We start from the raw sequence: 26,778 nt of genomic DNA, 5'->3' as shown, positions 1-26,778 counted from the left end.
TCTTTCTTTCTTTCTTTCTTTCTTTCTTTCTTTCTTTCTTTCTTTCTTTCTTTCTTTCTTTCTTTCTTTCTTTCCTTCTTGCTCATTTCTTTCTTTCTTTCTTTCTTTCTTTCTTTCTTTCTGGCTCATTTCTTTCTTTCTGGCTCATTTCTTTCTTTCTTTCTTTCTGGCTCATTTCTTTCTTTCTGGCTCATTTCTTTCTTTCTGGCTCATTTCTTTCTTTCTTTCTTTCTTTCTGGCTCATTTCTTTCTTTCTTTCTTTCTTTCTTTCTTTCTTTCTTTCTTTCTTTCTTTCTTTCTTTCTTTCTTTCCTTCTGGCTCATTTCTTTCTTTCTTTCCTTCCTTCCTTCCTTCCTTCCTTCACGTACGTTGTGCGTGGATTTAACGCAGAACCATAAATCAGCTTTACACAAAAAACGTCATCAATAGGAATTTATCGTTTTTACAGCCAGATGACACATTAGCTGAACTAGTCTTGGTCTTGTCTTGGTCTTGGTCTTGTTTTGGTCTTGGTCTTGAGCTGAACTAGTCTTGGTCTTGGTCTTGAGCTGAACTAGTCTTGGTGTTGTCTTGGTCTTGGTCTTGAGCTGAACTTGTCTTGGTCTTGTTTTGGTCTTGGTCTTGTCTGGGTCTTGTACCCGGACCTGGATGGGGACCCCGATACCACAAGAGGAGCCGGATGAAGTGGCCGGGGAGAGGGACTTTGGCTACTGCCCCCGTGACCCGTCTACCCACGACTGGACCTCTTTCCTGCGCTGAACTGCGTCCATATTACCAGAGTTATGATTTTATTGTGTTAGTTATGCGCTAAACTGGTAATCGAGTCGTTATATAACATATTTTCACGGGATTTCACTGATTTACCATTAAAAACACGCAGAAGCTACGTTACTGACGTCGTGACGGCTGAAATCCCGACGCTCCCTCGTCTGAGGGACGGACCAATATGCTGCTCGGCAGATCTCACATTTCACACGCTGCATTTATTATGCAACACAAAACAACATGGGTGTGTGTGTGTGTGTGTGTGTGTGTGTGTGTGTGTGTGTGTGTGTGTGTGTGTGTGTGTGTGTGTGTGTGTGTGTGTGTGTGTGTGTGTGTGTGTGTGTGTGTGTGTGTGTGTGTGTGTGTGTGTGTGTGTGAGCGACAGCCACGCCAAAACACCGTTTCTCAGCCCCGAGCTCGTGGGTGGTGTGATTTTCCCGCTCGGGTGTCTCTGCAGAGCCGCTGAAGTCGCTCTCGCAGCAAGGATGGAAACAATAAAAGATGCAATAATGGGTACATTCAGGTTTCTCACACTGACTAATCTGGTTGTTAACCAGATGGTTGAAGCAGCTCCGTCAGCGCTGACCTCGGCAGGATCCTCCTGTACCACATCTGCAGGATGTCTGGTCTGACCCAGTGTTCCCAACTCCAATAGGAAAGTAGCTATTGGCTGTCCCAAAAGTCGCTAGAAGTCGCTAAATGACGTCATAGCCTAATTTGCATAATTGGCAATTTGCATATAACTGTAATGGAAGCTGTAGGAGAGAGGAATAACGTTGTGGGAGAGACAAAAGTGAGTAAAAAACACCCTAAATATGTTTAGAACTACAAATGTACACAAATAATTTCAACATTAACAACATTTAATGATTTTAATGCTTTGTCTAGATCCACATTACACACATCAGTTTTGTCCTGTATTGTTAAATGTTATAACAGCAAATTGAATCAAAAGATTGTTATGTAGGGTGAAATTGCTAGCTCTACAACCAACCCTCCTCCTTTATCCGGGCTTGGGACTGGCAAAGTGACCCAAAAGAAACGTTTACATTTACATCCCGCTCTGCAAGCCAGCGGCGGCTTTGCGCAAGCGAGTGGTGAGGGTCTCCTCTCTGCTCTGCTCTGCCCACCAGATAAGTCTCCAATAACACCAGAAAAAGTCGTTAGATTTGTCGCTGGTCGCTTTTTTGAAAGAAAGTCGCTATAGGGGTCTGAAAAGTCGCTAAATCTAGCGACAAAGTCGCTAAGTTGGCAACACTGGTCTGACCGGGTCTGAGCGGGTTCTGAGTGGATCAATCAAAGAAGCTCCAAGCCACACCCCCAAATCATTACCTGGGCTCCAGGTAGCGTTGGTTTAAGTAAGCGGTATTCAGGTGGGAGGCGGGGCACACCTGGTCAGTCACGGTGGAGCTGTGATGTCACGTAGGAGCTGTGATGTCACGATGGAGCTGTGATGTCACGATGAAGCTGTGATGTCACGATGGAGCTGTGATGTCACGATGGAGCTGTGATGTCACGATGGAGCTGTGATGTCACGATGGAGCTGTGATGTCACGATGAAGCTGTGATGTCACGATGGAGCTGTGATGTCACGATGGAGCTGTGATGTCACGATGGAGCTGTGATGTCACGATGGAGCTGTGATGTCACGTCGGAGCTGTGATGTCACGATGAAGCTGTGATGTCACGATGAAGCTGTGATGTCACGATGAAGCTGTGATGTCACGGTGGAGCTGTGATGTCACGATGAATGAATGAATGAATGAAAATATATTTATTTCGGCCAGGTCATTCAGAATTTAGACACCAACAGAAAGCATTAGTTCACCTAAAAAAAGAGAGACCTAACCGAAAAGGAATAGGCTGAAGCTATTGCTTATTTACGCCTACCCTTCTCAGATTATCAACTTTTTCAGATCGCAACATACAAAACATTATACAAAAAAATCATATTGTTTACACAATCCCGAACATAATTCCGTAATAGTATCATCTACTGGATCCCTCATATTTTTCAAACACATTAAACTTAAACAAACGTTTGAATGCATGAATCGACTGGCACATCTTCAATTTTTCATCAAGTGCATTCCATATATTTACACCCCTTACACTGTAAGGGGTGTAAATATATGGAATGCAGTCAGAGCCGCCTGGGAGATTTGCGAGGCCCTGTGTGAAATGGCCAGGAGGGCCCTCGCGCGTGAGTGTAGCGAGCGCGCGCAAAATTTTGGGGTTTTTCGGGTCGGATCGGGTGTCTATATGCGCAATTTTAACTCTCCAATTAGCAAAATACTGGATACCTTCCCCTGCCTCATCATCATCTCTTGCCTCGACGCGGGGCCCCACGGCTGCTTGAGACCCGGTCGGATCGGTGATTTTTGTAACAAATTAATCAAACGAGCCTTTCAGAGAGGCATTAAACTCTTCCATTTTCTTTAGTTTTTTTCTTTTTTCATCCCCTGATGGAAATTTCCTGAATCTGTCTCGTTCTCTCGACATTGTGTGACAGTTTGTTCCAACTCCACCCGTCTGGATCAGAGCAGCTTGTGTCTGCGCTTGGTCTGACGCAGTTATATTGAACAACCGACACGCGTCATCATTGCACATATATTTATTGATATGCACAGACTAGTACACATTTAGGTCTGTAATGGAACGTGACTGTTGATATTTATAAGGGAAAAAACGAAAAAAAAACGAAAAAAATTTTTTTTGAAAAAAAAAAAAAGATTTGAAAAAAAAAAAAAAAAAAAAACGGCCCATAGCGCGAGGCCCCCTGGGGCGCAAGGCCCCGTGCGGTCGCACGGTTCGCACACCCCTTGCGGCGGCCCTGAATGCAGTAATACATTGATCTTTAATTTTAGTCCTAGACTTTGGTTTTTCAATCATATGTTTCCCTCGAAGCTCATATCTACTTACCCTTATTTTAAACATGCTTACAATTTTACTAGGTAACAATCTGTTGAACATTTTGTACATTATCAATGCTATTTTGTATTCCACTAAATCAATGAATTTAAATGCCCTTAATTTAATAAATAATTCATTTGATGCTTCTCTATAATTTGATTTTGTGATAATCCTTACCGCTCTTTTTTGAAGAATAAAGATCGGTTTAGTATGGGTAAAATATGCACTCCCCCATATTTCTAAACAGTATGTAATGTACGGAATAAACATAGTACAATACAAAATATATAAAGCACGCTGGTTCAACATATCTTTTACCTTGTATAATATGGCTATCGATTTAGCTAATTTAGATTTAACATGATTAATATGCATCTTCCAATTTAATTTATGGTGATGTCACGATGGAGTTATGATGTCACGATGGAGTTATGATGTCACGATGGAGTTGTGATGTCACGATGGAGTTGTGATGTCACGATGGAGGTGATATGTCACGATGGAGTTATGATGTCACGATGGAGTTGTGATGTCACGGGGGAGCTGTGATGTCACGGGGGAGCTGTGATGTCACGATGGAGCTGTGATGTCACGATGGAGTTGTGATGTCACGATGGAGCTGTGATGTCACAATGGAGTTGTGATGTCACGATGGAGTTATGATGTCACGATGGAGTTGTGATGTCACGATGGAGTTGTGATGTCACGATGGAGTTATGATGTCACGATGGAGTTGTGATGTCACAATGGAGTTGTGATGTTACAGGGGAGCTGTGATGTCACGATGGAGTTGTGATGTCACGATGGAGTTATGATGTCACGATGGAGTTGTGATGTCACAATGGAGTTGTGATGTTACAGGGGAGCTGTGATGTCACGATGGAGCTGTGATGTCACGATGGAGTTATGATGTCACGATGGAGTTATGATGTCACGATGGAGTTGTGATGTCACAATGGAGTTGTGATGTCACGGTGGAGTTGTGATGTCACGATGGAGTTGTGATGTCACGGGGGAGCTGTGATGTCACGATGGAGCTGTGATGTCACGATGGAGTTGTGATGTCACGATGGAGCTGTGATGTCACGATGGAGTTGTGATGTCACGATGGAGTTATGATGTCACGATGGAGTTGTGATGTCACGGGGGAGCTGTGATGTCACGATGGAGCTGTTATGTCACGATGGAGTTGTGATGTCACGGTGGAGCTGTGATGTCACGATGGAGCTGTGATGTCACGGGGGAGCTGTGATGTCACGGTGGAGCTGTGATGTCACGGGGGAGCTGTGATGTCACGGTGGAGCTGTGATGTCACGATGGAGTTATGATGTCACAGGGGAGTTATGATGTCACGGGGGAGTTATGATGTCACGGGGGAGCTGTGATGTCACGATGGAGCTGTGATGTCACGATAAAAGCGAGTTCCACATGTTTCTAACTAAATAAACAGTTTTGATTGACAGGTGAGTTTCATACCTGCCGTTTATTAGAGACCTTTGCTCATGGGCATATTTTAATATAATTTTCATAACCCCCCCAGATGAAGCCTGAGGTGGGGGGGGGGTACAGCTAGTAACGCTAAGTAGCTGCATTAATGACTCTTTTGAAACCGCGTCGTAATTAAGGCGCCGCCCGGCCTCCTTGCGGGGGGGGGTCGGGCCTGGACCCACCGCTGACCCCCACCCTCTCCTGCTTTCATCTTCGGCGTAGCCTCCGTCCCACATCTCTGTGATTGCGGCGGGCGGGTCTGGAGACATGGCGGTGATTAGCGTCCAGCGTTTGATGCGTCTCCGTGAGCAACAATGTGGGTTTTTAATGCAGATTTATGCAGGTTGCAGGTTTCAAACCCACTTTAACACACTTTCCTTCTTTACCTCTCAGAGCGACTGCAATGTGTTTCTGAGCGAACGTTATTTAAAGTTAAAATCCATTAAGTTAATCTGCTGAATGATGAGCAGAAGTCTTATTTGAGAGTGTTTTTTAAAAGGTTTGAATACATTGATGTTCTTTAATGTTGAGAAAATATGAAATTATGAGGTTTTTAACACGGCTTCAACTCACTTTCAGATCCCAGCCCCCCAGTGGTCAGACGATGAACTGCGTGTACTGGGATGAAGTTAGATATCTGACTTTAGCAGGGCGATTTGCTCTGGGTGATGCTTTAGTAGCAGAAGCTCAAACAAACCTGGCAGGGGGTTGGAGTTAACCGTTTTAGCTTAGCTTAGTTGTTCACCCCTAGGGATTTTGGAGGTGAATATCGCAATATCTCCACAATTATAAGGACAATATGCATAGTTCTGGTCTCGATGGATACCTAAAACCTCCCAGCATGCATTTCCAGTGTCAGTAAAAATTGTGAATGTTCCCATGCCTGAGCAAATTGTGATAAACCAAAGAAAAAAAAAAGTATTCTCGTTTAATTTTCTTTTAGTTTGCACAGTGGAAAACACCCTGAGAGCAATGCATATAATTATAAAGACACCACTGCCTGGATTCAGCAACCCCTTGACTGCAACTGTACCAAGTTACATGAGAATAGCTTTAAAACACATAGATTTTATAAAGGTTTTAGTGTAGAATGTACCAGCCGGACTCTCTATTTGAGCACTTGGAAGCCTATACTGGGCCAAAATGTGCCAACTGTTTTTTACCCTTTTTGAAGGGAATATGGCTACTAAAATACTTTGATGATTTGATGATATATCATTTCATAAATATAAAATCTCCATCCAGAAATCCCTGCGTTCCATGCGAGTCTCTTGGTGCGTCTCGCTCTATTCAGAGTTTACGCTCTGATGCCTGATGGATGAAGTCTCGTTCAAGTGTAATATCTCGTTTGAAAGCTGGCGACATGTAAACATCGGCCTGATATGAAGCAGTTTCACTACTGTGAAGGATTAGATCGTGAATTTTGGTCAAAGAATGGTGTGCATAGACTGAAAATGACAACGAAACGGTAAGGAAATAAAATATACTGCTTTTGGTGGGAGTAGCTTTGGGATTTGCTGACGTAGTGTGTGATGAACAATCTGATGTTCTGCTGTGAAATGTGAAGTTTATTTTGGCTTTGTTTTGAGATCGCCATGAAGTGGTCGGCCCAGAAAAGATTATGTTCGGTATCTTCTGAAAGCTTTTCTAGTTTCATATGACACCCACTACGTTGGGGTGGAGAACATGGATCTTGCATTCTGTTGCATTTTGTTGCGGGTGTTGCTCGTGTTGGGGGCGCCATCATTGATGCATATGTATTTTGAAGTTGTTATAAATCAAATACTTTGTTGACAAAACGTACTTGGAGTTTTGACATATTGGTTCTAGGGCTTCTTGTTTGAGAAACAGTTGAAAGAAAATACCCTGACAGCACTTGAGTAACTTTTACACAGATGAACTGGTGCATCCAGTTCCTGTGCTTCTAACCCCGTCCCCCCCGTCGGGTGGAAGGGGTTAGAAGCTGGATTAAACAAGCCTAACAAGTTTGGAGTAAACTATTTTAGCTTAGCTAAGCTCATGGTAAGTAACATACCATAAAACACCAAATAAAGGCGCGGGCGTTTATTTGCTTAAATCGCTCAAATCAACAGGGGTTTAATAATTTTGTGTCGTGTCATCCAAAAACGGGTGGATTAATGTTTAATAGAAGAAACACTTTGCTACACCCGGCGGATAATTGGGACTCGGGCATTATTAGAAGTTTTACAGTAACTTTATATTCATTCTGATCAAATCCGTCCGTCCTCGTTCCAGATGTTGCTACGGAAACAACATCTGGAACGATGACTGCTGGAGCTGCAGCCTCAGAGCTGTTGACCAGACATACACGCTTGTGTTAATACACCGTACACCATACACTTGTAGGTCTCACGACCAATGTTCTGTGGTCTTGTCTTGGTCTTGAGCTGAACTAGTCTTGGTCTTGGTCTTGATACTCTCTGGTCTTGGTAGTGTCCTGGTCTTGGTGTTGGTGGTCTTGACTACTAGTCTACTCTCTGCCCTCAGTCTGTTTACAAAGTACCATATTTTCCGCACTATAAGGCGCACCTTCAATGAATGACGTATTTTAAAATTTTTTTTCATATATAAGGCACACAGCATTATATGGCGCACTAAATATCTGGTAAAATACCGTACTATAGTGGCTGGGGTTGAGTTACGCATCTACCTGATGGAGCTGCGCTACAGGGAATGCTACAAAATCCTACAGCAAATGCAAAAAAAAAAACAAGAAGAAAAGTACCGTATGTCAAACTTTATTAACAAAATAAAAACCAGCTTTGCTCCGTCTCGTCAAAGTCGCCATTATGCGAGTCAGCGTCGCTGCTGTTGTCCTGAACGTCTGTGACGATTCCTGACGTTTTTAGCGCCGTTACTTCGGCGACACCAACTACATTACCCACAATCCCCCTGACTACAGTAACAGAAAGTATCGTAATGATAAGGTTCACTGCCGGTTTTTTGAGAAAATTAAAGGCTTTTAAGTGCGCCTTATAGTGCGGAAAATACGGTAGACCTTTTCGTTTGGAAACGCCGGCACCGTCCTCCCACGAGTGGAGTTCCCTGCTCCTTCCTCGGGTGGAGTTCCCTGCTCCTCCCTCGGGTGGAGTTCCCTGCTCCTCCCGCGGATGGAGGTCCCGCTCCGGCCTCGGGTGGAGTTCCCTGCTCCTCCCTCGGGTGGAGTTCCCTGCTCCTCCCTCGGGTGGAGTTCCCTGCTCCTCCCTCGGGTGGAGTTCCCTGCTCCTCCCTCGGTTGGAGTTCCCTGCTCCTCCCTCGGGTGGAGTTCCCTGCTCCTCCCTCGGGTGGAGTTCCCTGCTCCTCCCTCGGTTGGAGTTCCCTGCTCCTCCCTCGGTTGGAGTTCCCTGCTCCTCCCTCGGGTGGAGTTCCCTGCTCCTCCCTCGGTTGGAGTTCCCTGCTCCTCCCTCGGGTGGAGTTCCCTGCTCCTCCCTCGGTTGGAGTTCCCTGCTCCTCCCTCGGGTGGAGTTCCCTGCTCCTCCCTCGGTTGGAGTTCCCTGCTCCTCCCTCGGTTGGAGTTCCCTGCTCCTCCCTCGGGTGGAGTTCCCTGCTCCTCCCTCGGTTGGAGTTCCCTGCTCCTCCCTCGGGTGGAGTTCCCTGCTCCTCCCTCGGGTGGAGTTCCCTGCTCCTCCCTCGGTTGGAGTTCCCTGCTCCTCCCTCGGGTGGAGTTCCCTGCTCCTCCCTCGGGTGGAGTTCCCTGCTCCTCCTGTGACTGGAGGTCCCTTTTCCTCCTGTCGGTGGAGTTCCCTGCTCCTCCCCCTGGAGGTCCCGCTCCGGCCTCGCCGAGGTATTTAAAGCTCCGGTTTCAGGCGGCCGTGATGCAGCCGGAGGGACTTCAGCCGTGACTCCAGCGTAGAGGAGGGAGTGTAAATGTTTAATGAGGCTCTCGCTGGCGTTCCCGAGGCTGCCCGTGCAGGACAGGGGGGGCTGGCCTCCGTCAGGGCCAGGTGGAGGCCCCGGGGTGCCCCCCACCCCCTCTGCTCTTTATGGGACGTTCAGCCCCTCTGACAGGTGAGGTCTCCCACTTCTCACCCCGACACCACCTCTCAGGATTAACGCCTGTCAGCCGGTCGCATGCAGCAGTTAGTCCCCCCTTTTCACTCCCGGAGGGGGGGGGGTCGTTGTCATTCCAAACCCACATTAATAATGTTAGTCAGTTAGTTGGACTGCTATTACTAAGGCCACGTATACACATAGCCGGGTATTTACAAAAACGGATATTTCCCCCTCTACGTTTTGGAAAATACCCTCGCTGTTAAGGTGCTATGAGCAGCCAAACCTGCAGGGGGCAGTGTAACGAGAAGATAAAGTCATGCTAGCCAATCAGAATCCTGGAAAAAAACGTCAACAAATGACACGTGTGGAGCCTGAATAATATGGTTCTGCGTTAAATCGACGGCGTAGCCTACGTACGGTGCGCGTCACCGCGTACCCTACGCCGTAGGCTCTGCGTTGGTGTAACGCGGAACCATAAATCAGCCTGGACTGCCAGTTACTTCCAAGACGGAACGAGAGTCTTTCGTTTGGAGTGACAGAGAAGTGGAGTTACTTTTAAGTGTGACTTTAGAATATACAGATAACAGATAAAATACAAGAAAATATTGACGGTGGCCAAACAAATTGTAAACACAGGTCGCACACATGACACTGGTGACGTTTCTGTTGCATAATGTGACGTTCTGAAGCCTAAATCTCCGTTTCCCTCCGTTTAAAAGCAAACGTGAAAACTGAGTTTTTGAAAATCTCAGAGTTTTCAGAAGTGATCGTTTTTAGTGACTTTGTGCTTTGTTTTTGTGTAAACGAACGGCCAAAACGCATGAAAACACCACCGTTTTTGCTCCGTGTAAACGGGGCCTGAATGTCCCCCCCACAAGTCCGTCCAGGAGCTCCAACTGATCCAGAACTCAGCCGTTGGTATCGTCTCCAGAACTCCAGGTCAGCCTCCTCCATCAGCTTCACTGTGCCTGTGGCCCGTCTGTCTACTATTACCACCAAACTGATTCTGGTTCTGGTTCTGGTTCTGGTTCTGGTTCTGGGCCAGTGCTGAATCTGGAACTAGGCTTTCTGTTTCCACTAACAAAGAACTGACTCCGGGCCAGAAGAACTGGTTCCAAGGTAGCACCAACTCTTTTCTGGTCTAGAGCAGTGGTCCTCAACTTTTTTCAGTGATGTTCCCCCTGTGAAATATTTTTCAGCCAAGTACCCCCTAACCAGCGCAAAGCACTTTTGGTTGTAAAAAAAAGACCTAAAACAGAGCACTGTGCCATCAGTAACTGATTTATTAAACATAAAAATATTGCTGCTACGCTTCAACCACGACTCCATCGTTGGTCCAAGTGATTGACAGGTGAAGCCAGGTGATTGACAGGTTAGGTGGAACCATCCTGGTGTGGGGGAGACTCTGCGGTTTTAGGATAATAAGTTGAATAGCCTACTCCTGAAGATAAAATTCATTTTATGAATTTAGACTTATATTTTCCTCAATTATTTATGAAATATTTATTTTTAAAGGATTTTTGCATGGATGCTACTTTTTAAATACATGTATATTTTAAAATCTCACGTACCCCCTGTAGTGCCTTCACGTACCCCCATTTGAGAACCACTGCTCTAGAGGAAAGAACCGCTCAAGTAAGTGGATGGGGTGGAGTTATTAAGACCAACGGCCACAGCAAGACTGGGAGACGGAGACATTTTCAGATAAGAATGAATCTGGATGCAGCAAAGCATCATGGGTCTGAGGAGGAGACAACCTGTCTTTTAGAGATGTGTCCACGGAGGAGCTACGTGGACCAAGTCCTGTTAGAGCAGATACCTGGTTGTTGCTGCAACTTTCACGCAAACGCAGCAACGTAACTGACGTTTGCAGAGACGTAAGACGTAGCTCCCCTTAGCACCCGAGCTGTGGAAAAACAAACCGGTTCTCAGCTGGTTCCTAGTTGAACGAGTTGTGAACCAGAACCAGAACTGGAAATGGTTTGGTGGAAAAAGGGTATTTGGGGTCCAGAGCAAAATTACCAAACAGATCCAGGGAGGAAACAGAGACGGATGAAATCGGTTTAAATGTTTTCCATTTTTGGTCTATTTCGGTTTTTACTTTTTGATAATTTGGTTTTTAGCATTTTATACAAATGTAACCCCAAGTAATGAAAAGTAATGAAATATAAACAATTTATGCAATTCTAACTGAAAACTTTAATGTTTTCATACCTTTTAAACATATTTAAAGGCAAAAACATGGCACCAGTTATTCTTGTGTTCAACAAAAAATTCCTTTTTTGGGCATAAAAAAATAAATACCAAAAGTTGTAATGTAATGATGAAAAAAAATCAGTCTTTAGACATACAAATCGATTTTTAAGAATTAATATGAGAATCGATTTAGAATTGGAAAATCGATTATTTTTTTTCCAACACCTAGGCCTACTCTTGGCTTCGTGTTAACACACCGTCCAGACCACAAAGCTCCCATCATGCCCGGTTCCTGGGCTCCTCGCCGCTGGGCGTTCCCTGACAGCCAGGCGGCGGCGCGGCGTCGCACCATCTGGGATCAGCACGACACGAGCGGCTGATCTAGAAACATCACTAGCCATCAGCAGAGAGGACGGGACGGGCGCCGGAGCGTCGCCTGGCAGCTGCCGTGATGGCAGCAGCCCCCCCCGTCATCTCGTGACTCTCAGCAGCAACGCAATATGGAGGCAGTCACGCCGCCCTGGTTCTGGCAGCTTGGAGTGATGGGGCTTTCAGAGCATCTCCCAAGATCTGGGAGGTTTTTATGTAAAGATGTTTCCTTAAAGAACTTAAACTCTAATGGCCCTTTTCCACCAGCACCTACTCATCTCAACTCGGCCGGGTTTCTTTTCCATAACAATCCAGCTGGAGCAGAAGTAGGAGGTTGGAGTGAAGCTGCTGTGACGTATTTGACGTCCACATTAGCCATCTTGTTTTCACTCTGTTGCTAGCTACCACAGACCTCTTCTTAAATATTAAACATTTATGTTATCATTTTATTTTATTTTATATACACAAAAGATACGGCGGTGACATGTTATGGTTGTGACGGTAGCAGTTTGAAATAATATGTACATGTTTTAGAGAAAATGGCAAACTTACGGGAGCTTGAGTGATCTTCTACCATGCTGAAGAAGTGAAGATTCCCAATGGGGGTCCTCAGGAATATAGTGGACCTTGTACTTGCCTGATTTTATTGATTTTACAAAAAATCTGACGGTAGTGACAGGAGGTGGGGGGGACACATTTTCAACTACCAAAAAATGATAGTTTTTATTTTTCAAAATGCACTTTTTGTATTTTTTCATACATATAACAATAAACTCTTCAACCTGGTAAGGTTATTATTACATTTTAGAATGAATTTAAGTTTTTTTAATCAAATTGAAATGATGAGGTCCTATCGGGGGACAGCTGATTTCAAAGGCCATGGGCACGCATGATGTCATAAACTAAATTTTTTTTTAAATTTTCTAAAAAATTTAAAATCTACCAATAGACCCCTTTCATTTAAGTATGAAAAAACATCTGATTATAAATATGATTAATGTTTTATATGAAAATGTGATTAATTTCAAGCAGAATAAGCCTTTTTAATGGTGAGACCTGTTTTGGGCGAATTTTCAAGAATCACTGGTATTTGATTGTGTACCGGTATCTATGAAGAAGAGAAGACAACAACAGTAAAGATGTAGAACCTGGAGGAGATGATAGATGTGCTGCTGGGTCTGTGGCTTGTGTTTGATATCAAGTTAAAAAATGAGAGTGAGAGAAGCTTCAAGCAGCGACGCTTTTTATATTTTTTAGTTTGTCTCGGCAGCTGAAAAGTCAGCTGATAGCTGAGCAGCTCTGAAGTGACGGAGCTCCTGGTGGATTCCTTATCGCCCTGTATTCAATTTTCAATTCAATTCAATTTTATTTATATAGCGTCTAATACAACAAAAGTTGTCTCTAGACGCTTTCCAGAGACCCAGAACATGACCCCCGAGCAGTTATTACATGAAGTTTCATGAACAATGGCAGGTAAAAACTCCCCTACGTTAGACCCCTAGTGGGAAAGAACCAAACCGAGTGGAGCCAGGCCATGTAGGTACTAGTGGAAAATTGCCATTAGACAACTTAGTCCTGGTCGTCAGGACCCGCGGTCTCCTCCATCAAAGCCACATTTGGAGTCAGTTACCATGGTAACGGGCTCAGAAACCCCAGTCCCCCTCATTTCAGGTTCAGCTTATCCAGTTTGGTCCAAACCTGTTTTTCTGCGGCTGAAATGGCTCCAGTTTCAGCCCCTTGTGCGTTTATGGCACTTTTCCACCAGCACCTACTCATCTCAACTCGGCCTGGTTTCTTTTCCATAACAATTCAGCACCTGGAGCAGAAGTAGGAGGTTGGAGTGAAGCTGCGGTGACGTATTTGATTGTGTATCTAAATGAAGAAGACGACACTAAAGATGTAGAACCTGGAGGAGATGATAGATGTGCTGCTGGGTCTGTGGCTTGTGTTTGATATCAAGTTAAAAAATGAGAGATAGAGAAGTTTCAAGCAGCGACGCTTTTTTTTGTTTGTCTCAGCACTGCTGAAAAGTCAGCTGGAGCCGCGAGCAGCTATGAAGCTCCTGGTGGATCTGGTAGTTCCTTATCTCCCGTCTAGATCTCTTTTTAATTCTCTCCTCAGCACCAGGTTTATGAACATCTGCACCTCAGAGTTGGATCACCAAACAGACTTCTGCTGCCGTTGCTGATGGAATAAAATGAACAAGAAGCCGTCAGAGTCTCTTTCTCTGATGTCACATCCTGACTCAGACGTCTGACTGCAACCCCCCGACCAATCGGTGGCCTGGAGTGTGATGACATCACAGCCCGACTCAGCCGCTTAGAACCTCAGCAGAATAAATACAGAAAAGTATCTACTCGGCACGTTAGACCCCTGGTGGGAAAGAACCAAACCGAGTGGAGGAGAGTCGAGTAGGTGCTAGTGGAAAAGCACCATTAGTTTATAGCAGTTGCAACTAATTAAATAGTGTAATTAACTATTTAGACTATTTTAAACTCCTGCTCAGGTGTTGCCACCTGGGCCTTGTGGCGTTTCGGTGCAGGTTTAATTCCTGCAGAGCCGCCGGTGGCTCTGTGACTTGTCTCATCGGCGCCATCATCACCAGGCGGGGAGGCGGGAGTGTCATGTAAGTTTGATGGCAGGCGCCAGCGTTGCTCTCGGTGCTGGGCGAAGAATAAAAGGAGGAAAAGTGGGTCCCGTGTCCCGCGTTCTGGTGTTGAAATATGCAGACGCTCCACTTTAAGGTTGATATCCTAGTCTGCTTAATGTTGCTGCCGCGGCGATTGGAAGAAGTGGCTTTGTTAATGAAGTCAGCGGAGGATTGTGGGTAAACAAGTCGTCAGGGTCAGGACGGGAGCTAATTAGTGGAGTTTTAACGAGGAGAGAACTTCCACGCTGCCCAACTTTCTTTGTTCAGAAGCAGCAGCTGACGTCAATGTGTCTCTTTGTCTTCCAGAAACCTGCTGGACAGAGACACGTTCTCCAAGTCCGATCCAAGTAAGAACCACACACACACACACACACACACACACACACACACACACACACACACACACACACACACACACACAAACGCTTGACAGCAGGGGTTGCGTCCGTCAGCTGCTCCGCTGGCTTTTGAAGCGCTAGTCTGCGGCGCAGCGCTAATTTCTCCGGACTCAGAAACAGGAAGTGAGGGACTGCAGCTCCGCCTCCTTTCTGGTGGGCGGTTCTGGGTGTGGCCCGACTGCAAAAACACGAGAAAACAGCCGGTTTGACCTCTGGAGGGACTGAACACAACTCCAGAACTGATTAATGTCTTCAGAAGGACAGAGACCAGCTGAGGGGTCCCAGCTGTTCTCTGATTGGTGGAATTCCTGGAGGCTTGCTGGTGGGCGGAGCTACTTCACACTAATCCCGTTGCACATGTTTTCAGTATATCGACACGTTAATCAAAGCTGCGCTTTCAGCATTTTCTGCTGATGACCTCAACACCTCCATTAGAATCGGAACTGTTGTTTTGGTTTATGCTACATTCTGCTCCTTTTATCATATTTTTTATGATGTCTATTTTAATTATTAGTTAATCATCTTGTGTATATTTTCTAAAGTATTTCTTGTTTTACTGTCTGAAGTGTATCATAGAGGGGAGGCCACTCAATAAGCCCTCACATTTTCTTTTATGTTGTTGTTTTTTTTTTTCACTAAGTATTTTTTTCTTTTCTTCTTTCAAAAATGTGCAAATGAATAAATCAAATCAAACCACGAAAAATGTGGCTAAACCTGATTGGCGTTCATCAACAAAAGTCAAACAGATCGCTAAAAGTCTGCAGCCAAGAAAAAGCTAACGATGCTACTTTCGACTCCGACAGTCGAGGATGCCGATAATCATTGGAATCGATGAGTTTTTGGGTTTTTTACATTAGATTAGATTGATTTTCGTTTTGCTATAATGACCATAAATATGTGAGATTCTACAACTTTGTTTATGTCCCATGATGCACTACTCGTGGCGTCCACCGTGGTCGGGTCAATGCGAGGTCACGGAGGCTTCACGCCATAAACGGACCTCAGGAGAGCTCACAGGCCGTCTTACCGTGACAAGGGGTTGGTACCGACCAACTGTGGCTCACACTGACCCAGGTGAACCACAGATACCCAGAATGCCTTTGGGCCGACCCGAGTAGCACCCTTATTGTGAAATTCTGCCCTCTGTGACATCACAGAGAGCCAGCGTTAGAAAAAACCCATGGAAACCCAGTATTTAGTGCAGGGGTCACCAAATATATTTGTCAAAGGGCCAGACAGTCACCTTGGGGGCCGGACCCTCAAATAAAAGTTAAATAAAAATCTAATTTTGCCACAACATTATTATTTGATGTTTATTGTTTAGATATTTTTTCCATTTAATTACAAAACTGAAGGCATTTTTAGCCTTTATGAGTCAGCCTCTTATCATCTAAACCACAGTCATCCACCAGGAGGGTTAGAGATATTTAGCTCAATTAAGCCAACTTTATTTATAAAGCACTTGAAAAAAAAAACATGAAGTGATAGGAAAAGGCCTCTTAACACAGGTAAAATGGCTCTCAAAGGGCATGAAACGAAGTTGATGTGGAAACAGACCCTTTAACGATGACTGGACTGAAAAGTACGTATTTATCATGCCAACCTTCCGAAATGCGTCACCTGTTCGCAGTACTCGAGTTGTAAAAAAAAATCAGGGGGGATGGTAGATTTTATCATATGGGGACAGATAATTTGTGCTGATTACAAATAATATAATATATTACAAATAATAGCAGTGACCAAAACACCTGCAGAAATACTGCAGGAATGACATAGCAGCCGTTAAATGCAGCCTTCTGTAAGCTTTAAATATCCACTGGGTTTACATCAAATACATCAAAACACAACAATAAAAAACACTTTTCTGAACTTATCAATATGACTCTGTCCTTCACAGGATAAGTAAAATGGATCACTGCAAAAACTCAATGTTAACAAGAGTATTTGTCTTATTTCTAGTTAAAATGTCTCATTTTAGTAAAAGAATCTCATTACATTTAAAACAAGACTCATTGTTAGGTTGAAAAGTCATCACAACATAAATAACTTTAGAAAAAGACACAGAGACTGGTATAAATGATTTTTAAGGCCTTCTGCGCAGAAGTGAAGCAAAGTCGGAGCCCTGTCGAGCAACACGGCTCTCTCTCTGTGGCTCTCGACGAAATGCTTGCCGGCTTCCTTCTTAGCAGGAGGTATTTATTTGAGAAACCGACAGGCGTCGGCTATGTTGAGACAACCAATGGTAGACAGTGGATGGACAATGGGAGGTAACAAACAGATAAACAGGACATTTCAGTTGAATAACAACTAATCTATGTTCTGCAGAGCAAACAGACATCCTTTCTGTTGAGGGTGTTCCAACAGAATTGTCCAACTGAAATGAGACAGTTGTGGACCAGCCCAAACCCCTGAGCAGTTTAGGGAGCGGCTGTTGTAACTGGTAACATGTGATAAGCAACAGTCAGCTCTTCAAGCTGACCTGATTCTGTTTTTCATACGAACAAAACTTAATCCAAAAAGGTTGATTAACCTCACACTCATCACTGGAAAAAACAACAATTTTCACCTGTTTCAAGTAGATTTTCACTTGAAATAAGTAGAAAAATCTGCCAGTGGAACAAGATTTTTTTGCTTGTAATAAGAAGATAAATCTTATCCCACTGGCAGATTTTCTACTTATTTCAAGTGAAAATCTACTTGAAACAGGTGAAAATTGTCAAATAAGTTATTTTTCTGGTGATGACTCTAAATGTTGAAATAGCAGTAAAACCACATTCATTGATGAAATGACATAAGGGGTGGAAAGGGGGGATGGCAGTTTTACAGGAGGGATGATTTGGACCGTTTTTATTTCAGAGGGGGGATGCTATCCCCCCTCATCCCCCCTCATCCCCCCTCAACTCCAGTACTGCCTGTTTGCCTCATTTGCAACGAAACTGTTGCTGCTGATCCTCATAATTATGGAATCCAGTCGCGGGCCGGATTGGACGGTTCAGCGGGCCGGATTCGGCCTGCGGGCCGCCAGTTGATGATCACTGATTTAGTGGATGGGATCCCAAAACTCGAGGTCTTTTTGGATGGAGACAAACGCCTTTGTGTCTCCTGGTTCTGGCGACGCTTGTCAGTCGCTCGTCAGTCGTTCTTCAGGCAGAATAATGGAAAGTCGTCTTGTTTCTTGGCATCGTTGGACTCGGCGTCCGCAGGTGCAGGACGCGGGACGGAGACGGAGCCCATGTTTTATTCAGCCTCCACTTATTACGCCGTGTTTACATGAGAAAGCTTTCAGCGGTGGGCCGCCGATCCATCGGGGACGTCGCTGACATCACCTCCGCGAATAACGCACCAGCAAAATGTATTGTTTTTTTGGTGGGGGTGTTATTCCCTGATCTTTAGTCTCTTGTCTGAGTCTGAACTCTGTCATGTAGGCGGTTGTTGCTGCGCGGCTGATTGAAACCAACATCCCTTCCTCGCCCATCGTTTAAGTCCATGACGAAGGTTTGACAACTGCTTGTTAACTCTGGCCGTACCTGTAAGTTTTAGAATTAAAAATAAGGGACATTTTCCGCCCACCAGCCCAACCGAGGTCCAGTATTATATATAATGTATATTTATACATTTAAGACCTGTCAAGCACAGACTACAATTATGAGCTCAGAATCTGACAGGCCGACCTTTGTTGACACTGAAATGCTGTTTACGTCCTATGTATGTGATTCCTATAATAGAGCCTAAATGAAAACACAAAAATGAAATAAAGCACATTTATTTATTTTAAATATTTTCAGTTTCTATACACATTGATTGTCTTCAAGTGAAACATTTACGTTTTATTTTAATTTGTCCTTTTCCCTCATGCGTCTCTCTGGCGCCGCCCTAGTGCTGCTGATGGACATCGTTCCTCCCCCCATGAGAGACCAAAACCACAGTTACAAATCTTTCACAAAGCGTAACTGTTCCCCGTCCTGCTCCTCTTTAGGAAATTAAACTCGGTTTCCGATTTTTAAAGATATTTACGTACACAGAGGTGTCAAAAGTATTCACATTCATTACTCAGGTAGAAGTATAGACACTAGAGTTTAAAAAATACTCCTGTAGAATTTGAAGTATTAACTCAAGTTTTTTACTTGAGTAAAAGTGCAAAAGTACTGGTTTCAAAACTACTTAAAGTATAAAAGTAAAAGTAATGTAAGGGGGAAAAAAGCCATTAAGGACAAAAGCCATTGAAAATGAATGTATCTTAGTATAATGCAAATATATTAAAGAAGCATATATGTGTACTATTGAGCATTAACATGTGTTTCAGAGAGCAGAAGATATGATGACTAGTTGCCTATAAGTATTGTAATGGTGCAAAAAGTCAAACTTCAGAGGCATGTTATCATTTATCCTAACCTTTATTGGAATGTACATCCAAGTTTAGTTGCAGGAATCTGAGGGAACGGATGTAAGAACAAAACTGGACAAGAACATCTGAAACAACCACAACCAAATTCACTCTATCCGGATGGAGCAATTTAACTGGATAGTTTTTTTTAAAGGCCAAAATGAAATAAAGTATCGAGGCTGTTTTTAGTAAAAAAGTACAGATAATTGCGTGAAAATGTAAGGAGTAAAAGTAAAAAGTCGTCTGAAAAATAATTACTCCAGTGAAGTATAGATAACCAAAATTTCTACTTAAGTAAGGTAACAACGTATTTGTACTTTGTTACTTGACACCTCTGTACATACATGAATTCTTTGCTTTTTTGTCAGAAATGCTTTCACTCTCATTACATCTCGAGTTTGTTCCCGTTGTTGCCACTAACCTCGCGAGAACTGCCACCCAGGCTACAGCGAGCAGCAGTTCTCGCGAGGCTCGTGACAATTCAGTTTGCTGTTTAAAAATGATTATATTATAAGACGGGAAATTTACGGGAAAATACTAATACGGGAAAACGGCGGGAAAAACGGCGGGAAAAACGGGTCAAATAAGGTAGTTTCCTGGCCAAAACGGGAGACTTGACAGGTGTAACTCAACTTGCTGTGATGAAGAGCATCAAAGGCCGCGGCGCAGTCGAAGCGACGCCTTTTAGTCCTGCAGGCGAAACGTGACTCAGCTCAGCTAGCGCGTATTTAAAATAATACGTAATAATAAATAAACACCCTGAACGTCGCTGCGGACCGAGAACCAAAAATGTTTCCAGCCGTTACTCTAACTGATGAACTTAAACACAAATGTGACTTTAGAAGAACTAGAATCTCGCATAAAAACTTTCCTTTTAACTCCTTCCTCTTGTGCTTGTTGATTTGCAATGCATTCTGGGATACATTGCCCGTGTCACGGGCGTTGTTCGGAGCGGTTTCAAGCCGACTCGCCGCCCAGAGCTGATCCTAATGAAGTCCGGCTCGGCCCTTCAGTGGTTCCTGGGTGTTTCTCTGTTCCCTGTAACACATGATGGCAGTTGTTGGCGACATCCTCGTACGAATACGCCGGGAGCGAAAGACGACTCCTCTGGAACGACGGTTGACAGTCTCTCTTTCTGGTGTAGTTGTTGTTTTTTCTGCTGGAGTCCCTGAACATCCTGAACATCCTGAACATCCTGAACATCCTGAACATCGCGATTATCCCGAATATCCCGAACTTCCCAAATATCTGGAATATCCTGAACACCCTGATCATCCCCAACATCCCGAATATCCCTAATATCTTTCCTATCTTGAACATCCTGAACATCGCGAATATTCTGAATATTCCGAATATTCCGAACACCCTGAAGATCCTAGTCTTCTTTCTGTTCCCTTTATTCAAGGAAATGGATTTGTTGTTATTATATTTAACTGTTTTTTTAATGAATGAAATAAAGAAAAATGATGATGATCCTGAACATCCTGAACATCCCAAACATCCCGAGTATCCCGAACTTCCCAAATATCCCAAATATCTGGAATATCCTGAACATCCTGAACACCCTGAACACCCTGAACATCCTGAATATCCTGAACACCCTGAACACCCTGAACACCCTGAACATCCTGAATATCCTGAACATCCTGAATATCCTGAACATCCTGAATATCCTGAACACCCTGAACACCCTGAACATCCTGAATATCCTGAACACCCTGAACACCCTGAACATCCTGAACATCCCGAATATCTTTCCTATCCTGAACATCCTGAACATCCTGAACATCCTGAACATCCTGCCCTTTGACCCCTGAGTGCTTCGCCTGGTGTTTTCAGGCCTGGTTGAAAGTGTGAACCCATAATTGATGAGCTCCCTGAATCGGGGATTGGACCTTTAAATGTCAGATGGTGGGAGAGGAGGGTGGGGGTCAGGGTGAGGGTAAGGGGGGGTGAGAGGGTGAGGGTGGGGTGAGAGGGTGCTGGAGGGTGGGGGTTAGCATCCCTGCCCGCCCCAACGTTTATGCAAGGAGGCACTTGTGCTGCGTCCATGTCTCTGCTCTGCTGACAGCACCGGCCGAGTCAAACAGCATTAGCCTGGCCCGGCAGACACACACACACACACACACACACACACACACACACACACACACACACACACACACACACACACACACACACACACACACACACACACACACACACACACACACACATGGTCCAGGCCTCTGGCCAGCTCAAGGACCATATTCGTATTAACTTATAAAGCTGGACAGCAGTTCTATGTTTCCCTCTCGTGCACACGTGTGTGTTTGTGTTTGTGTGTGTGTTTGTGTGTGTGCATGTGTGTGTGTGTTTGTGTGCATGTGTGTTTGTGTGTGTGTGTTTGTGTGTGTCTCTGGATGCTCTGCTTCAGCAGACTGGAAGAGAGCAAGACTCTGACAGGACGCTGATCAGGTTTTCACCTTCGGCCCTAAAGGAGTCGGTGCCGTGGCGGTGTGGGCGGCCCGTCTCTCGGCCCCGCCGGGGCCCCGTCACGGCCGGTGAACGTTAGGAGGTCACGACCGGCTGTAGTTTCAGACCTCTGAAGGGGTCCTCTGGCTGGAGCCGGAACCGGATCTGCAGCAAATCTTTTAAACCGTCACAAGAACCTACAACTCCAAATCAGAGGCCTTTAAAAATAATTAAAAATATATAATATACAGTATTTACTCTTACTTTTACTTATTTTTGGAGACAATGTGGTTTTTTCCCCTCACTAACTTATCGTCATTGATATAAATCAGAACATGTCCCGGGGAAAGTGAAGATGGTAACGCTGGACCAGAGTCCTGGTCCATTCTGCTGGTGGGGACAGATCAGATTTTGCTTTGCCATCTTGAGAAGTTCCTGGATGTTCCTGAAGAAGATGGGCTCTCGAAGGCAGTTGGTGTGGATCTAAAGTCTCGGTAACTTTTCTGCATTGATGCGGATGTCAGACGGGTGAAAATGAAGGTTGCCAGAAGCACTGGTCCAGCCCCGGGCCGCCACAGATCCTGGATTCTGGACCGGTCACAGTCTGGTTCTGGATCGAAAGGGCTGGTTTGTCCGAGCACAAGACAGTTCCCAGTTCCTGCTGTGCGGCGGTCCATCCCAGACGCCTCCGAGTCCAGGGATGTTTTACTTATTCCCCCGTCCACGTTTGCTCCCCAGAGATTCAATGAATCTTTAAATAAATCTTTATTTCTCTTTCTTACTTCTTCTGTTCAGGATGAGCTGCAGGCCTGGAACGCTGAAACGTATTCATAACGAAACTAAAATACCGTCTGCAAAGAAATACAAGTCAAATTAAATTAAAGAGTCAATGTTTCGATGTCGCCCCGACATTTTTATAATGAACACGTCTCGGACGCAGTTTTCCAGATGAGACTGATGTCTGTGGACTTTGGAGGCCGAGTCGAGCTCTAACGAGATGTTCTGTCTCTGTAATCGGAGGTTAAGTCATGACGATTGAGGTTGAATGAACTTATCCTTCAATTAACGTTAGCAGAGATAAAACCATTAATGCTTCGATGTGTCTCAAAATCAACGTAGACATCCTCGTCGAACTTCTGGACGTTAAGTTGGTTAGAGTTAGGGGGTAGGGTTAGGGGGGTTAGGGTTAGGGGGTTAAAGGTTGGGGTAGGGTTAGGGGGGTTAGGTCAAGGTTAGGGGTGTTGGGGTAAGATTAGGGGGTTTAGGGTAGGGGTAGGGTTATTGTCGGGGTAGGGTTAGGAGGGTTAGGGTAGGGTAGGGTAGAGTTAGGGGTTAGTGTAAGGGCGTTAAGGTTAGGGGTAGGGTAGGTTGAGGGTTAGGGATAGAGTTTAGGGTTTGGGGTAGGGTTGGTGTTAGGGGGGTTAGGGATAGGGTTAGGGGGGTTATGGTTAGGGATAGGGTTTAGGGTTTGGGGTAGGGTAGGGTTAGGTTTAAGGGTAGGTTGTGGTGTTAGGGGGTTTAGGTCAAGGTTGGGGGGTTGGGGTAAGATTAGGGGGTTTATGGTAGGTTAGGATTAGGGTGGGGTTAGGGTAACATAGGGGTAGGGTAGGGTTAAAGGGGTTAGGGTAGAGTTAGGGGGGTTAGGGGTAGGGTAGCGTTAGTGTTAGGGTGTTAAGGTTAGGGGTAGGGTTTGGGGTAGGGTGAGGGTTAGGGTTAAGGTGTTTAGGGTAGGTTAGAGTAGGTTAGGGTTGGGGGGGTAGGGGTAGGGTAGTGTTAGGGTGTTAAGGTTAGGGGTAGGGTGAGGGTTAGGGATAGGGTTTAGGGTTTGGGGTAGGGTTAGGGGGAATAGGATAGGGTTAGGGTTAGGGGGTTAGGATTGGGGTCGGGTTAGGGTTAAGGTGGTTAGGGTAGGTTAGAGTAGGTTAGGGTTGGGGCAGGGTTAGGGGGGCTAGGGTTAATTAGCTTCATCCAAAGCATTTGACATTCAACCCTGTTCAGTCTTTAATCTATTTAGCCAATGGGATAAAAGGTTCAAGTATCATATAACAGTAATTTGTCGTTTGGGAAAACGATGAGAGGTTTAAACTTTCGCTCTCTGCGGTTGGTTCCTCGGCAAGAGCCGCCGTAACATCTCCGCGACCGACGTTACTTCCCAACGGCGTCTGAGACATTTACAGCATCGGTTTAATGAGACGTTTCACTCGCAGCCACTACAGTTAATGAGCCCACGATTAAGCCACTCATGTTCTTAAACTCGAGCATTAATTCAACATGAATTAGTGCCTCGGTTAACGAGGACGCAGGTCTCCTCAGAAGCTGGATAATCGGAATTACAGGTCGCTGCTTTCTGGAGCCCTCGGCGTTTGGATCCCGTGGTCGGGACGTTTTTGTGCAGAAAAACAGGACAACGAAAGGTCAGGTTAAGGTTGGGATTACTGCTGTTTAGTGCTGGTGATGGATGTTGCTCTGGTGGACGGAGGTGAAGATGGGTTGGTGCTGGGTTTTAAACTGGTTCTGATGGCTCCAACCGTTCAGATGTATTCATTTACGAGATGTCAATGTTTTCTAGAGGAAATATTCACTTTAAGAAAGTGCATTAAAAAAGTGGGACTGTACTTAATTAGACAAAAATTCCACGGTTGCTTAAACCTTGAATATTTAGGTAAAATGATCAAATTCTCAGCCGAAGATACAGAAGCAGGAAAATCCCATGAGATAAACTGGTTTTCCTCAATCTGATCATCATCGGGTCACAAAAACAGACAAACATTCTGGGGCTTTAACAACAATACATTTATTAGTTGATTGTAAGGAGTGTAAACTTCCCCCAGAGACCACAATGAATGAAGTTAATTAACGTTAGCACTTGAAGCAGTGGAGCTCTGCCAAAATAAATTGCTATTTTTAGCCTGTGATGAGACTCGGAGAGGTAATTATGCTCCAGCGATACTGCGGAAAGAGTCCCTGCAGGCAAATCAAAGCATTAACTTTGTCTGGGAGCTGAAAGAGTCTGAAAAGTTGCAAACTAACACTGATGGATTCAGAAGGAAGAGAGAGTCCTTGTTACTGCAGATGTCCCACCAATCAATCTATCGGTCTCTCGGCCTAGTCGTGACCAAGACTTTCACCTCATTCCCGACCCAAAGAGGACATCCCACGGTCTCACGGACCCACCCTCCACCTCTTCAACAACAATCAACAATCCTGCAAGTTCTATCAACGCCTCCCTCTTGATGATGCTCAAGGTTGGCAAGGCACCCTCTCAAGATCACCTCCTACTTCCAGAGAGCTTTGTCCGGATCGGTGGGAAAAGGTCCAACTGGTTCTCCATCAGCAGTGGAGTCGCACAGGCAGGGCCGCCGCAAGGGGTGTGCGAACCGTGCGACTGCGCGGGGCCTCGCGCCCCAAGGGGCCTCGTGCTATGGGCCTTTTTTTTTTTTTTTTTTTTTTTCAAATTTTTTTTTTTTTTTTCGTTTTTTCCCTTATTAATATCAACAGTCACGTTCCATTACAGACCTAAATGTGTACTAGTCTGTGCATATCACTAAATATATGTGCAATGATGCGCGCTGTTGTTCAATACAACTGATCAGACCAAGCGCAGACACAAGCTAGTCTGATCCAGACGGTGGAGTTGGAACAAATTGTCACACAGTGTCGAGAGAACGAGACAGATTCAGGAAATTTCCATCAGGGGATGAAAAAAGAAAAAAACTAAAGAAAATGGAAGAGTTTAATGCCTCTCTGAAAGGCTCGTTTGATAAATTTGTTACAAAAATCACCGATCCGACCGGGTCTCAAGCAGCCGTGGGGCCCCGCGTTGAGGCAAGAGATGATGATGAGACAGGGGGAGGTATCCAGTATTTTGCTTATTGGAGAGTTAAAATTGCGCATATAGACACCCGATCCAACCCGAAAAACCCAAAAATTACCCAAAATTTTGTCGGCTGAGTGAAGTCCCACAGGGATGCGTTGTCGGGCCTGACTTCTTCAGCTGGAACTGACTACCTCAAGACCTTGTTCTCCTCCATTGTTAACCGGCAGAAGGATCAACCTCTTTTGAAGAGGAGGCCACAGAGCAAGGCGTGGAGGTCAGCTGAGTTTAGACGGACCGGATCCGCCTCCCTCGTCGTCACGGGCGACCACTCATGAATGTGACGACTATAAAAGCTGCAAACGAAATGTCAGTTTAGTACCAGCTGATTGCTTCGCCCCGTTTTGGCTCATCCTCAGGAAAACACTTGAGGACTCCCTCAAATACTCATCCGGATGTTTGCCTTCACTTCTTCCCTTCCTGAAATATCACCAGGCGGCACGGCGGCGGAGCTTCACTGACATTTAATCAGGCAATTTTCCTCTTTCGTCGGGGTCCAGGGAGAAAAAACGCCTTTGACCTCATCGTGCTGCATGTCCGCTGATAAATGGTCTTCAGTCGGTCTAACTCGTGTTTCTCTCTCCACAGTTTGTGTCCTGTACACTCAAGGAATAGCCAACAGAGAATGGAGAGAGGTGAGTAAACGAGTGGGATGTTGGGCAGGTTGCCGAGGCAACCACGGTCCGGTGTTTCTGAACCGAGGCCGCGTCATCTGTTAGTGGCACGCATCGTTGCCATGTCCAGACGGTTGATTAAGTCAGTATAGAGGTTTGAATGTACCACCTAGTGGTCAGTGGAGGAACTGCAGCGTTTCTTATTTCAAAAGATCAAAACCTAAAATCTAAAAACCCAGGATCTGTAAATTGAAATCTGAAATCGGCTGTTTCGGGTCCTTTTCTTTTCCCGCCATCTCCATTTCTGTGTCTCAACCATCAGTTGCACGTTTTATTTTTGCGGTTGTAATTCTGACACGAGTCAGAATCAGATCCGTACGTTTACACGTTGGAAGTTCTGCATAAAACTTCATTTCTTTGCTGTCTAGGAAGCATCTCAGATGGGGAACGCAACAGCCAGTATTTATCTGCGCCTTTTTCACTTCCTTAAGAGGCTTTTCCACCAAACTGGTTCTAGGGCTGGGTCTGGTTCTGTCACGTCTGGGGGTAAGGTGTGGACCCAAACGCAGGAGAGCAGGAGGCGGGAGGCAGGAGGCGGCAAAAAATAGGATTTATTAACAAAAAAACAACTAAAGCGCTGCAGAGCAGAATCAAAACAA

General features: G+C 45.0%; 1 protein-coding gene across 1 annotated transcript in view; it reads left to right on the top strand.

Annotated features, from left to right (window-relative positions):
- LOC133444587 (copine-8-like) overlaps positions 1-26,778 on the top strand; it is a 117,528-nt gene that overhangs the window by 6,330 nt on the left and 84,420 nt on the right. Inside the window, exons 2-3 of the mRNA XM_061722434.1 lie at positions 14,702-14,742; positions 26,094-26,140. Of these exons, the coding sequence (XP_061578418.1) occupies positions 14,702-14,742; positions 26,094-26,140 (88 nt within the window). The remainder of the gene's footprint in view (positions 1-14,701; positions 14,743-26,093; positions 26,141-26,778) is intronic.

Source organism: Cololabis saira, chromosome 5, assembly GCF_033807715.1.
Source record: "Cololabis saira isolate AMF1-May2022 chromosome 5, fColSai1.1, whole genome shotgun sequence".
In the NCBI taxonomy this organism is placed as follows: Eukaryota; Metazoa; Chordata; class Actinopteri; order Beloniformes; family Belonidae; genus Cololabis; species Cololabis saira.
The sequence above is the reverse complement of the archived record's forward strand: the minus strand, read 5'-3'. Positions and strand labels throughout refer to the sequence as shown.